The sequence below is a fragment of the Diplotaxodon limnothrissa genome, linkage group LG7 (assembly GCF_057381915.1).
Source record: "Diplotaxodon limnothrissa isolate DT_005_m linkage group LG7, D_limnothrissa_male_GT1.1, whole genome shotgun sequence".
Classification (NCBI taxonomy): domain Eukaryota; kingdom Metazoa; phylum Chordata; class Actinopteri; order Cichliformes; family Cichlidae; genus Diplotaxodon; species Diplotaxodon limnothrissa.
Genome location: NC_140602.1, coordinates 20,792,634 through 20,806,298, shown reverse-complemented (window position 1 = coordinate 20,806,298; position 13,665 = coordinate 20,792,634). Strand labels below are relative to the sequence as shown.

At 39.0% G+C, this 13,665-nt stretch overlaps 1 protein-coding gene across 1 annotated transcript; it reads left to right on the top strand.

Moving 5' to 3' along the window:
* Positions 1-266: 266 nt before the first annotated feature.
* LOC146628227 (catalase) lies at positions 267-10,298 on the top strand. Its single transcript, XM_085359422.1, has 13 exons — positions 267-421; positions 1,321-1,492; positions 2,826-2,936; positions 4,928-5,058; positions 5,383-5,487; positions 5,703-5,828; positions 5,912-6,103; positions 6,290-6,442; positions 6,530-6,668; positions 7,154-7,284; positions 7,694-7,801; positions 8,031-8,114; positions 9,985-10,298. The coding sequence occupies exons 1-13, from the start codon at positions 356-358 to the stop codon at positions 10,048-10,050; spliced, it is 1,584 nt and encodes a 527-aa protein (XP_085215548.1). The 5' UTR covers positions 267-355; the 3' UTR covers positions 10,051-10,298.
* The last annotated feature ends 3,367 nt before the right edge of the window (positions 10,299-13,665 follow it).

Here is a 13,665-nt window from a genome sequence, read left to right as displayed (position 1 = left end):
AAACATTAAGGCGTGTCCTCAGATAAGGTATCTATTTTATGCATACTATTTTGTTTTTGTCTTACAAATAAAGGACGGCATTTTCAGTTTAAAAGTGAATATTTAGTGAGTAGGTTAGAAAGATAAAGGTTTTTCACACTTAAACATTGCATAAAGATTTATGTACGATCAGCAGCCTGTTTTTGGTTTGGTGCTTTCTCTTCAGTCTCGTAAGTGGGTCAGGAGCAGGCGCAGGGGGGCGGAGCAACGTCGGGCACTGTCCAGGAAGAAATTCTGGCGTAGGTATAAAACGATAGCAGTGTTTTGTGCGCAACATATTCTGCACAGTGTGTGGTCTAAGCACCGAAATGTGAAGATGGCTGACGACAGAGATAAAGCTACTGACCAAATGAAGACATGGAAGGCGAATCGAGGTTCTCAGGTCTGTATATGCATTGGGTTATATCAAGTGATTTTACTCCGCGGTGGCTACCACAGTTGGAAATGGGTGAAAGGTCGTCCAGGGGTAACAGGCTAACTAAGAGCTAGCTTGTAGCTCATGTCCTGTAGTCTCTACATTAATGTTTTTAGTGTAGTTTTAGTCTTAAGTATTTATCATACAGTCGTATTTAGTCCTTTATACTTTTTCACAGCCGTGAAAGAGACTTTAACCATGAAGATAAGAAGTGGGTCCAGGGTTATTTGTTTGAACTTCAACCCTCCTATCTATATATAACTAGGGCATATTAGAGTAAATTGCCGTTGTAAAGTAACCAAGTTCATGTCGCAGAATTGTTTTTATTCGTGCTGTTTTGAGCATGTTTGAGAGTCACGTAAAGACAAAAAGCATGCCGTCATAGCAGCTTCAAGTTTCAGCGTTATTGTTATGATAGTACACCTGCGAAACTGCACCATTGTATACACGTGTCACTTTTTTATGCTTAACGCAGTCTGCCTTTTTTAACTGCTTTTGCAACTTTGTCAATATCTTTGTTAGTTTCATAGATACTTTCTTTCAAAAGTGCCAGTTTTAAGGGCGTTCATTTAGACAATGAGTTATTATAACAGTTTAAGGCTCATGCAGGAGTAATGTCAAACACTGAAGATGATTTCATTGATTAATATGTTAAGCCACTTAGTATTTTGCACTGATTTTGTTTCTTCATTATAACCATAAGGTTAAAATTGCATTAAAGAAAGACCAGCTGTATTGCATTAGTCTTTGTTATAGTCTTACATCAAGATATATTTAATGCTTTCTGTTTTTGTGGGGTGTTTTTTTTTTTTTTTTTGTTGTCGTTGTTTTTTGTTTTTATTTTATTATTATCCATCTGTTATCAGAAACCAGATGTGCTGACCACAGGCGGTGGCCATCCAGTGGGAGACAAATTGAACTTGCAGACTGCAGGACCAAGAGGGCCGCTGCTGGTTCAAGATGTTGTCTTCACAGATGAGATGGCCCACTTTGACCGTGAGCGAATCCCAGAGAGAGTGGTCCATGCCAAAGGGGCAGGTAAGGCATTGTGCTGTAGTCATGATGCTCTTTTTTTTTTTTTTTTTTTTTTTTTTTTTTTTATCCGATTTGCTGTCCCTTTGTTATAGCAGTGCAAAAGTGCACACAAACTACTGCTGATCGTGTGTAAGAAAAGGTTAAAAAAATTGTTATTTATATTCGCTGACTAACAGGCTAACAAAAACGCTTTGCGTTCTTAAAGGAATATTTGTAATTAAGTAAAGAAAGCCAAACGTAAAAATTGTTGCCATTCAGGTCAATAGGATGGCTAGACATTTTATGCCAACACTTAGGGCTAAGCAGTATGGCCAGAAATAGTGTCCCACTATATTTATTTCATTTCAAGCCCCTCAATGGTTCTCGCACACAGTTTTGGTAAGTAACACTCTTTTAAGTCTTCCTGCTGGCAGTAAAAAAATTAAAGGCTTCAATTAATTTATTCATTATCTATGGTCAACATCATTCAAAAATGTTTGTGTAATTTCTGACATCATTGTTTTTGTAGCAGTTATGACTGCTGCCATGCTTTTTGTTACACAATATTATTAGTCTTGTGCCTTTTGGTTGTTTCCACCTACATCCACAAATACAATGCTAAAATGACTCACCGTGGGATTAGCTCTATATTTATAAAGTCTTCAGACATGAATCATTTCTTAGTTCTAATGCCTGAAGTAGTAGGCAAATCATAGCTTGAGATCTAGACATCGACAATGCATTATTCAAAATGATAAAGTTTAATGGATAGGACAACTTTTCAATTTGTTGGTGACAACACTTTGTACACTGTGCAGTGTATTCTCAACACTGGCCATTTAACATGCACTAGAATGCCACAGATGCAGAGTTACTAAGGTACATATTCAGCACCTGGCACCAAAGACTCCCAGTGTTTAAAAGGTCTTAACAGCAGGCATGTGGTGCACTTATGTCTGAGATCAAGCAGTGGCCTGATCCTTAACATTGGAAAGTGTTCAAATTTATGTGCAAATTTAGTCAAGAATTGTATTCTGGTGCAGGCAGATGGCTACAAATGACTGCATTAAAGTACAAAGTTAAACAAGACAACCAAAAAAATAAGTATAAAAGGAAATGTGGATCCTTCTTTGTGGATTAACTCCGAACAATTGTTAATCTTTACAGGCTTTACAGATCAGGGCTTCAGACTTTGGACAGACATTGAACAAGTTATTTGTTGGCCTACTTTCAAGAGTCTTAGATTTGTTCCCATGATAAATGCAGTAAATACAAGAACTCAAAATTTGTGAAGCTTATATTAGCAGACATGTCTTTTAAAATTTGTATTTATTTTCATTTTTTCTCCATTATTCAGGGGCGTTTGGCTACTTTGAGGTCACTCATGACATCACTCGCTACTGCAAAGCCAAAGTGTTTGAGCATGTCGGCAAGACTACACCAATTGCTGTCCGCTTCTCCACTGTGGGTAAGAACGACCATAAAGGATTTCATGGGTTCGCCTTGTTAATGGTTACAGATTTGCTTATTGGGGGGTGGTTGTTGTTGTTGATGACGACACAGTTTTGGTGTGATTGTTTGGACTATAGACCCTGTGCACGAGAAAATGCTAACTTCCTGGTTTGAGACCGGATGTGGGGTTGTACATTTCCGGTAGCTTTACTTTGCGGTCAATCGCTACTGCGAAGATATACTCCAAAATCATGTCCAAAACTCGAAAACTGAAAGATCGCGTTAAGTTACAAAGAGCAGAAGGTGGGAACACTCACCGCTGTTGTGTCATAAAAAATCTAATGATCAATTTTGACGTTTAAAGCGTTTAGATGATCAGTTGTTTACATCACTCAACACAAGCAGAACTGCATTACTGCAGAAGACACATCGTCCACATTCAGAAGCACATCTCTGTATAGTGACTGGTCTTATGATTTAAACAGGCAAATGTTCAGCATTCAAACTACAGGTGAAGAATAGTCAAACCAGATGTTTCCCCCGTTATGTCGATATCAGCTAGTCAAGTACACACCTACACAGCATGTTAACAAACCGTGAAAAAAGCCACACAAAAAATGAATGATTGCTGGTAAGGGTTTCTATACATTAGTATTTACGAAGGGTATGTTGTGACTTACCTTCAAAATTACAGCGGTCCCTCACTATAACGCGGTTCACCTTTCACCTCGCTGTTTCGCAGATTTTTTTAGTGCAAGTTTGCATGCTTTTTTTAAAAAAATTTTTTAAACATCACATTGTGTCCTGCGTCCTGATCGCTGCAGACGATCTCCTCCGTGACGTCTCTCCTGTACAGTACAGAATCGCTGCATCGATTGCTAGCAGTGTGACTCTGAAATGCAGTACTGTATGTCCACGAAACGTTTTGCACCGTCAAAAAATAAAATTGGCTACTTGATTTCACCTGTCGCTGGTTATTTTTAGAATATAACACCGCGATAAACGAAGGACCGCTGTTTACAGATACTGAGAAATATAAAATTTGAATCCCTTTTCTCTTTTGCTCTGAGGCGCGGGGGAAAAAATATCAACAAGTCGATGAACATCCATTACCGATATATTGGCTAAATGCCCAAGACATCTATAGAAATATAAATCGCCGCTTGATTCATTCATTTGCTTAACTTGTTTTGGACCGTAAACAAGGTGCGAATAGGACACTGGAAACAAAGCTCCCCACAGGAGTTTCCACACCGGAAGTAGCATATGCTAACATGCACATAGTCTATTGCTTTTAACATCTGTAGTGGCACCTCTGGACTGCACTGAGCAGCTGCTACGTCACAAACCCATTCAGCCTCTTCCCATCTTCCTTTAGCATATTTCATTTTTTTTTTTTTAATAATAATAATAATTTGCATTTATTATTTTGAATTTTGCATAGGATGGAATTTGCCTCAGAACTTGGACTTGACTTAAAAACATCCTGTTTATTTTTTATATTTCAACTGACAGGAATATATATAAGAAAATTACCCCCTCAATTATATGAAGCCTTAATCTTCTCACAGCATGTTCATGTCTGCTGAAGACAGATAACAAGCTCGTGAAAATATGGGGAGAAAATGCATGCGTGCTAAACAGTTTTGAAATGCTGTCATAGGAGAATATGGACAATTAAAACATTGAGTGTTTCATGAAAGTGTGACTGTATTAGACATTCTGGTGCTTGTATGAGTCATAAACCATCCCTTGAAAATGGAAATGTGAGTAAAAGTGAGTATTTGGTAAAGGATTGATACCTATAAGCAGGCTGGCCCTGTGTTGGCAAGTGGTGCTCTTAACATCTCAACTTGGGTGACATTAGAAAGGACATTAACAGTGAACTTTCAGTCGATTTGTATGCTGTAGATGCTGAACATTGTCTTTTAGACTAAGTTAGTGGATAGTGATACTAATTCATGATTTGTCTGTAAAATATCAATTGAACTTTTTTTATTTTCCCAGCTGGAGAGTCTGGGTCTGCAGACACTGTGCGTGACCCTCGAGGTTTTGCAGTCAAGTTTTACACTGAAGATGGCAACTGGGACCTGACGGGCAACAATACCCCAATTTTCTTCATCAGGGATGCCATGCTGGTGAGTGGGTGTAGGGACGCATGTGTCTGGGCAGACCGTAATGGTTCAGATTTTTATAATTTTGTGTCAGAGAGTTGCAGTATTACAGCAGTACATTTTTTTTTCTAACATGGAAATAGTTAAGTGTGGCTGCTTTTTCAGTTTTGTGTCTTTTTTTATTTTTTAACATTAAATATCTAACCCGAGGGCGTATGAAATAAACCAAGCTTGTTATTCCTAATGTAAGATATTTAAGACCAGAGACACATTCCTCACAACACCTGTGCTAATATCAGTCAAGTGTACATTGTCTTATATTAATGTCCCATCCTTAATTTCGTGCAGTTCCCATCCTTCATCCATTCCCAGAAGCGCAATCCCCAAACCCACATGAAAGACCCTGACATGGTGTGGGACTTCTGGAGTTTGAGGCCCGAGAGTCTGCATCAGGTAGATGCTGCTGAGCCTGATACTGAAAAGTCTAGTATATTATGTCATGTCAGCTGAGGTGTTTCTAAAATACACATTTAGGATAAAGAATATTTTCAAGTAAGTCTTTCTGTGCACTGTTGCTTGCTGTCTTTATACTTGTAGTCATCATTGACAGTGATTGGCACAGAAACTCTTCCAGTTGTTTTCATGGTCTCGTCTTGTCTCCTGTGCAGGTGTCTTTCTTGTTCAGCGATCGAGGTTTGCCTGATGGCCACCGTCACATGAATGGCTACGGCTCTCACACCTTCAAACTGGTCAATGCCGATGGTGAACGTGTCTACTGCAAATTCCACTATAAGGTCTGCCTGAGGTCAGCTTTATTAGCTGTTATGTTGTGTGTTCTGCCATCTCTGACTTCATTTTTTTAAAATAAATCTTTTAGACGGATCAAGGAATAAAGAATTTGACGGTGGAAGAGGCAGACCGCCTGGCAGCCACCAACCCAGATTATGGAATTGCAGACCTGTTCAATGCTATTGCTAATGGAAACTACCCATCCTGGACCTTTTACATCCAGGTCATGACCTTTGAGCAGGCTGAGAAGTTCCGGTTCAACCCGTTTGATCTTACAAAGGTACTGCAGTTCTGCACAACAGACAACATCTGAGTTATAAAGTAATACGTGACATAAATGTGCAGTGACTTGGTAACTTGTTTTCCAAAAACGTCCATATTATCACAGGTTGTCTCTAAATAATGACGTGCTCATTTGAAAATCACAGATGACTTTTGTGATTTGTAAATTTTATTCGCGGTGCAGGTTTGGTCACATAAAGAATACCCACTGATCCCTGTGGGCAAACTGGTTCTGAACAGGAACCCAGTCAACTACTTTGCAGAGGTGGAGCAGGCGGCCTTTGACCCAAGCAACATGCCACCAGGCATCGAGCCCAGCCCTGACAAGATGCTGCAGGTGACATTATGGCAGATTTGACAAGCTGGGGGGAATGAAGAAAAGCTAGGTTGGTATTGAGCTCTGTCCTCCATGTTCTTTGTCTAGGGTCGCCTCTTCTCCTACCCAGACACGCATCGTCACCGGCTGGGAGCAAACTACCTGCAGATCCCTGTCAACTGCCCCTTCAGGGCTCGTGTGGCCAACTACCAGCGTGATGGTCCGATGTGCATGCATGACAACCAAGGTGAGACGTGATCAGGTCTGGTACCTGTGGCTCAGAAATGAATCTTGAGTAATCCTGGAATTTTAATCCAGGTAGTGTTACAGTTTATTTATACTGAGTTCTTAACTGTTATTTTTAACTGTTATTATACACGTGACATATACACAAGTGCATATCACCTTTGAAGCAGACGATCAGTGATGGTGTTTTAAAAAATCTTAGTGATCCAAAAACACCCTTATTATATAAAATAATTAGAAATAATTTTATAACATGGGCATTACATGCATAACCACAGTCATCTACATTGTGCACAAAATGTAAAAACTAGCGATAAAACATTAATTTTATCGCTACATTTCATGCATTGTACAGTGGTAGATGTGTGAATAACGTATGTCATCACTATAGTCACTGATTATGGTTTTCCACAAACATCTGGTCTTTGTTCATTTTTTTTCTTTCTTTCCTTCACTGCCTCACCAGTGTTTTTGTTTGACCACCAGGTGGCGCTCCAAACTACTACCCTAACAGCTTCAGTGCCCCAGAGACTCAGCCTCAGTTTATGGAGTCCAAGTTCTGCGTGTCTGCAGATGTTGCTCGTTACAACAGCTCAGATGAAGACAATGTCACACAGGTAATGATGATTTAACAGGATCTGTAGGCGTGTGACACAGAGTGTCTGAGGCCCAGGCAATTTCAGATTTGATAATATTAAAAAGCTGCATAAATCTGTATTTAATATGAACAGTGGATCGAATGATAAGATGAAATTGTTGCTCATTTTTTAAAGGGTAATGGAAATATGTAGATTTAGTTTTAGTGGCTTTTTCTTCCTGTTACTGCACTCTGGTTTCTGGTTTCTTTGGCCTCATCTTGGAAGGAACACAACTGTAGCTAAGGCCACTTCTTATTAGTAACAAACGGTAGCTGTATGTTATAAGATGTTGTTTAAGAACTTGGAAATCCAGTTAAGGACTGAGTCAAAATCTGTTTCTGATTAGTTCCTTTTTCCTCTGGAGAATAAACCTGTGTGTTTTTTGCAGGTTCGCACCTTCTACACTCAGGTCCTGAATGAGGAGGAGCGACAGAGACTTTGCCAGAACTTGGCAGGGTCCCTGAAAGGAGCCCAGCTCTTCATCCAGAAACGCATGGTGAGTCCAAGCACTACAGTCTCTCACTTTGCTGTCGCTCATAGTTTGTGCTTTTTGGAATGTGAGGTTTCAGGAAAGATGTTGTGCTTATTGGTAAATGTAATCTAAAACGCTACAATAGCATTTACTGAATGTTTATTCTTCATGGCTTATAGGAGATGGAGAGAATGTGTTTTTAAAGAACCTGCTATCCTCCAGGACTGTAATGTTTTTCTTGGGTATCTTGCAGGTCGAGAATTTGAAGGCTGCCCATCCAGACTATGGAAACAGAGTTGAGACTCTTCTCAAGAAGTACAATGCGGAGGCCAAGAAGGTAAACGGGCCTTGTCTAGTTGTGTGTAGGGCTGAACGATATATCGCATTTGCGATAATATCGCGACATGATCAAGTGCAATTTTCTAACCGCAAAGGCTGCGATTATACTCTGGACATGTCCAAATTCATGGGCTGCATCCTCCTGAGGCCGCATTTGTAGACCGATTACGTCACAGCGACGCGCCGAAGGCTGTCCAAATTACTACCATATCCCAGAATTCATAGCACGGCCCAGCCAAACTCCAGTTTCCAACAATGGCGGCCGCTACTAAGTTTTAAAATTACTCATACTAATCTTTCTGGGTCACAAAATAAACTTTTAAAATATTTTCAGGCGAGAAAGTAGTTGTGTAAACATCAAATATCTGCTCGGTTTATCAAGATATCCCATATTTGCAAAAGTGCTTCGACGTTTTCAGAGGCGTCTGCTACCCACCAGCTCGACAGCTAGCCGGGACCTCGAGGGTTACTGATGCGGCCGAGAACGGCACAACTCCCGGCACATCATTTTCAGATCACCGCGGAGTTTTGCTGCTCGGGTTAAACGTAATATATAAGTCACTTAGACAACCTAAAAATGTTATTGTTGGGCTTTTTTCAGTGTTTTGTTTGTTCGTGAGTAAATCGGTTTGGCTGAGATTAACGTTATTAGATTAGATAAAATAAAACTTTATTAATCCCCCGGGTGGGTTCCTCCTTGGTTTTCACACAGCTGACTAAACGTCAAACAGAAAACTTATTAAACAGAAGTATGAGACAGTCGAGAATTTACACCAGTGTCTGGTTATATTTTCGATAGCAAGAAGCAGACGGCCGAGTTTATTAAACTCCACCGAGACAGCGGTGACGCTAATCAGAAGGCTAGACCGTCCAATTTCACGCCTTTAAATTTTAAAGGCGTGTTTGTGTGTGTGTTTATACAATTGCTATTATGTTTGCACTTTATGTGTAATGTTACTGACTGCAGAGATCAGTAAGATGTGTGTATTTTTTATTTATTAGTTTTATTTATTTAATATTATTTTTTAATTGAATGACTGTCTAGTAGTTCACAGATGTCGAAAAACTGAGTGTGGTAAAGCCACTGATTTTTTTTATGTATATTTCTGCAATCTGCACATTGTACTGACTTTCATTTTAATGTTTACACCAGGGTTCCTTGTCAGCACTTTATGCTCAGATGTTTGTAAGCTAAAAATAAACTATTGTGTATGTTCAAATATACTGTTGTGATTGAAGAAGTTAAATAAAAATGTCAGTCATCAATTCATGCATCACCTCATGTTATCATAACAGAGGTCTGTCTTCCAGGAAAGAACAGTTTAAAATTAATGTAATATAGTATTGGCCATACTATATGATGTATTGCTTGTCTTTGTTTAATAATACAGAAGACAAAGACCTTAAAAAATAATCGCATATCGCATCGCAATCGCAATATTGGGGCAAAAAATCGCAATTAGATTATTTTCCATAATCGTTCAGCCCTAGTTGTGTGTTTATATACAGCATACATCCAGTGCAAGTTGTAATTTCATTCATTCATTAGCCACACTGGTTCACAGTTAAATATCTTTAGAGACTTTCCCAAAAGTCTTTTCTTTTTTCTTTTCTTTTTTTCTTTAGAAAGGAGCATTTAACAATCGATAAGACTTTCATTAGATGATACAGATAATCAAAGGATGTCTGACCTTAAAGTAAGAGGACATGGTATGAAACTGAGGTGTTAAATAAGAAGAAACGTGTGGATGGATTTTTATCTGGTGTCAAAGTACTTATAGTAGTACATTGTAATTACAGTAATATTCTGCCCATTAAAGTGTCTGACCTCATTTTTGAGTTTCTCTTCTTCAATTTGTGTTTTACAGGACGCTGCCTTGCATGTTTACAGCCGTCCAGGAGCCGCTGCCATCGCCGCGTCCTCTAAGATGTGATGCCTTAAATTTCAAGCGAGCAAATGCACTTGCGTCATAACTGACCACTACTGAAATGGAACAATATTAGATCCATCAGGAAAGGCTCAAAATACAAGTAATCTGGCTTTTACTGTTGTGGCTAATTGGTTTTTGATTCAGTTTTTCCAAGCAATTTATTTCTCTAAATTGTCAGCACTGTGCATTGTGAGCTGCACCACAACCAGGTTGCAATAAAGTCACCATGATAATACCGCAGTGTTTTTTTTGTTTTTTTTTTTTTTAAGCTTTGAGTAGTAACTGTTTGCTTTGACCACCTGAGTTTAACAGGCACTTAAAAGCATTTCATTTCATTTTGATTTGATTGCATTAAGCTAATTAACCAAACCAGCCTCCAGTAATTCCTCACATTGTATGTACTACTAAGCTATGATGCTTGAAATTTTAAAAAAGCATTGCAAGTTTGAAAGAAATCTGCATTAAGGATGATACTTGGTATCTGCTTTAATGATGAGTCTCAATTTAAGCTGGTAAAACATCTGGATTTGTCATGAACCACAGGTTTGCTGCTTTGCCCCCCCCCCCCCCCCCCCCCCCCCCCCCCCCCCAGTATGAGCAATGATCTGTTGTGGGTTTGTCTTCTTTCCTCATGTTTGACTGAACCACTGGTCAGTGTTATCATTGTGGGTATGCGGTGATGAGCAAGTTAAAAGATGTAATGTTAACTAAAACAGTCGTTTGTGCCTTTTTTTTTATATACAAAAACTAACATGGATTTAACCTTCATCCTTAACAACCCAGGTTTGTTTCTGTTTAGTGTGGGGTTTATTTGATTTTTGATGGTGTGGTGTTTTGTTTTGTTTTGTTTGTTTTTTTTGGGGGGGGCTGTAATTGCTTTACCCTAAAACAGTCTTTCTGCACGTTTTTAGATTGGTACATAAGAATTCTGACATTCTTCAGTCAAGTGGGAAACTTGATAAAATAAATCTGACCTTTAAGAGTAATGCAACTTCAAGCATGTAATGATGAAAAGTAACTGTCTAAATTAAATCTCACTGTTCTGAATTGCTTGTGTGAACTTTCTGCTGATCTGAATGTGACTGATTTCTTTTATTAATGTCTGTACTGGAAAATATTTCTCATCTGTTCTGTGCTTATATTGAATGAATTTGTAATTAAAAGTTCATCCGTCTTCCTTTGTCTCCTGTACTTTTTCAAAGAAACGATCATGATTGATTTTACGAAAACAATCCTCAACTTGTCTGAACGTAGCACGTTTTCACTGGTTCCTTTATTTGCAGCATGTTTTAAAAGCAATAGAGGTTCTCTGCTCAAGCTGTACGTGTCATATCTGCAAGTTGTGGAAGAATGAAACCTGGCTGTAAAATTTCAGCACAGGGGTGTGTCTGGAGGTAGGGCATGAGTTCACACAAATAGTATTATAATTTGTATGTTAAAACTTAGATTTGATTATTATTATTATTATTTTTTATTAAGAGGACTTTAAGGTTATAGTACAGTAATAATCAGAAAAGGGTAGCATGGCAGTTGTTTACTTTGATTAAACAAACATTATGTAGCAGTTGGTAATTGATAAGAGGTTAATTTTCAACCAGAAAGTCACTGGAGACCTTGATGGATTTAGGGGAAACTTTAATGAATTTTTAAAATGAAACTTATCCCTTTACCTCCCTTTTTGCCATAACATGGTGAAGTTGCAATAACCAGTCATTTTGAAAACAGTCCATGTACTCTGTAAGTCAAACCCTCACAAATATGACATCACTGTTTCCACCTCTGCAATCCAAAGGCACTGAGCCCAGCCCTGTCAAGACGCTGCAGGTAACACAATTATAAGTGTTCAAACTGTCTAGAAGTGAAGAATTGATCATATAAAAAGAACAGCCTAATCCCTTCCCCCATTATATTTTTTTCTCCCTGGGTAACAGGGCTGTATCTTCTATGGTCTTTGCCCTTATTTCAAATATGAGGGCACAGCTCTGGATTGTCTGCTGAGAAAACAGAGCTGTACTTTTTGTGTTTAGATTGTGATTATGTGTAGCAGCTTTACTGAAGAATATGTCAATAATGACAGCACTGAAAGTTTTAATTATTTTTTTCTGCTGATAAGTTATTGGTAAGTGTTGGCCAGGGGATGGCGCCATTTGAACTGTACAAATGTGTGACACATGAACTTTTTCTTTGTAGTTTCAATGTTTTGAAAAGCTCAGGAGACTCATACATTTATGAACCCAAACCACAGTCACCTAGATTGTAGATGTACCAATGTATCCAAAACTTGAAAATCAGTCATACTTAATTAATATGAAAACACGAAGTGTAACTCCAAACTAATATCCTAACAGCTTCACTTTGGAGAGACCCAGCTTCAGTTTGTAGAGTCCCAGGTCAGAGTGTCTCCATATGTCACTTATTACAGCAACTCAGATGATTTCATGTCACATGGGTAATGATAATTTAACAGGCTTTAGAGCATAGGTGTCAAACTCTGGCCCGCGGGCCAAATTTGGCCCGAAGCCATACCAAATTACTATTAGAGCTGGCCTACTGGTATTATACAGCTAATATATATATATTGTTTAGTATTAAGCTTTGCTTGTTCCATATTCAGTTTTCCAGCAAAACTTGTTTGAGTCCATAAGAAAAGATTCATTCTTATATCTGGAGGAATATTTTTTTTTCAATAAATATAAATGTTAGCCCGCGACTTTGTTCCAGTTTTGAATTTTGGCCCACTGTGTATTTGAGTTTGACACCCTTGCTTTAGAGGCATGTGGCCGAGAGCTATAAAGTTTGAGAGTGTCCTAGGCTGAGGCTTTCGCAGGTTTAACTTGGCAGGTATTTTGATGTTGAGTCATTTTTACTGCGCACAGTACACCTGGAATGTGCATGAATGCACCAGAGCTTCCTTAGAAAAGCATGCAAACTGGAACCAACCCAGAACCCTTCTCATGTTCAGTTTCCATTGTTACAAATGCCACAAACCTCATGCTCTAAATACTCTGCAGATGTCAGTTGGAGCTGTGAAGCTAGTGCTGAGGTGGAGAACGTTGCCAAACACAAAAATCAATTCAATTCAATTTTATTTATATAGCGCCAAATCACAACAAAAGTCGCCTCAAGGCGCTTCATAGATACAGAGAAAAACCCAACAATCATATAACCTCTATGAGCAAGCACTTTGGCGACAGTGGGAAGGAAAAACTCCCTTTTAACAGGAAGAAACCTCCGGCAGAACCAGGCTCAGGGAGGGGCGGCCATCTGCTGCGACCGGTTGGGGTGAGAGAAGGAAGACAGGACAAAAGACATGCTGTGGAAGAGAGACAGAGATTAATAACAGATATGATTCAATGCAGAGAGGTCTATTAACACATAGTGAGTGCGAAAGGTGACTGGAAAGGAAAAACTCAATGCATCATGGGAATCCCCGGCAGCCTACGTCTATTGCAGCATAACTAAGGGAGGATTCAGGGTCACCTGGTCCAGCCCTGACTATATGCTTTAGCAAAAAGGAAAGTTTTAAGCCTAATCTTAAAAGTAGAGATAGTGTCTGTCTCCCGAATCCAAACTGGAAGCTTGTTCCACAGAAGAGGGGCCTGAAAACTAAAGGCTCTC

Coding starts and splice junctions, on each gene's coding strand:
- LOC146628227 (XM_085359422.1), top strand. CDS start 356: ATGGCTGACGACAGAGATAAAGCTACTGACCAAATGAAGACATGGAAG. Junction 2,937..4,927: donor TGTCCGCTTCTCCACTGTGG/GTAAGAACGACC, acceptor TTATTTTCCCAG/CTGGAGAGTCTGGGTCTGCA. Junction 7,285..7,693: donor ATGAAGACAATGTCACACAG/GTAATGATGATT, acceptor TGTTTTTTGCAG/GTTCGCACCTTCTACACTCA.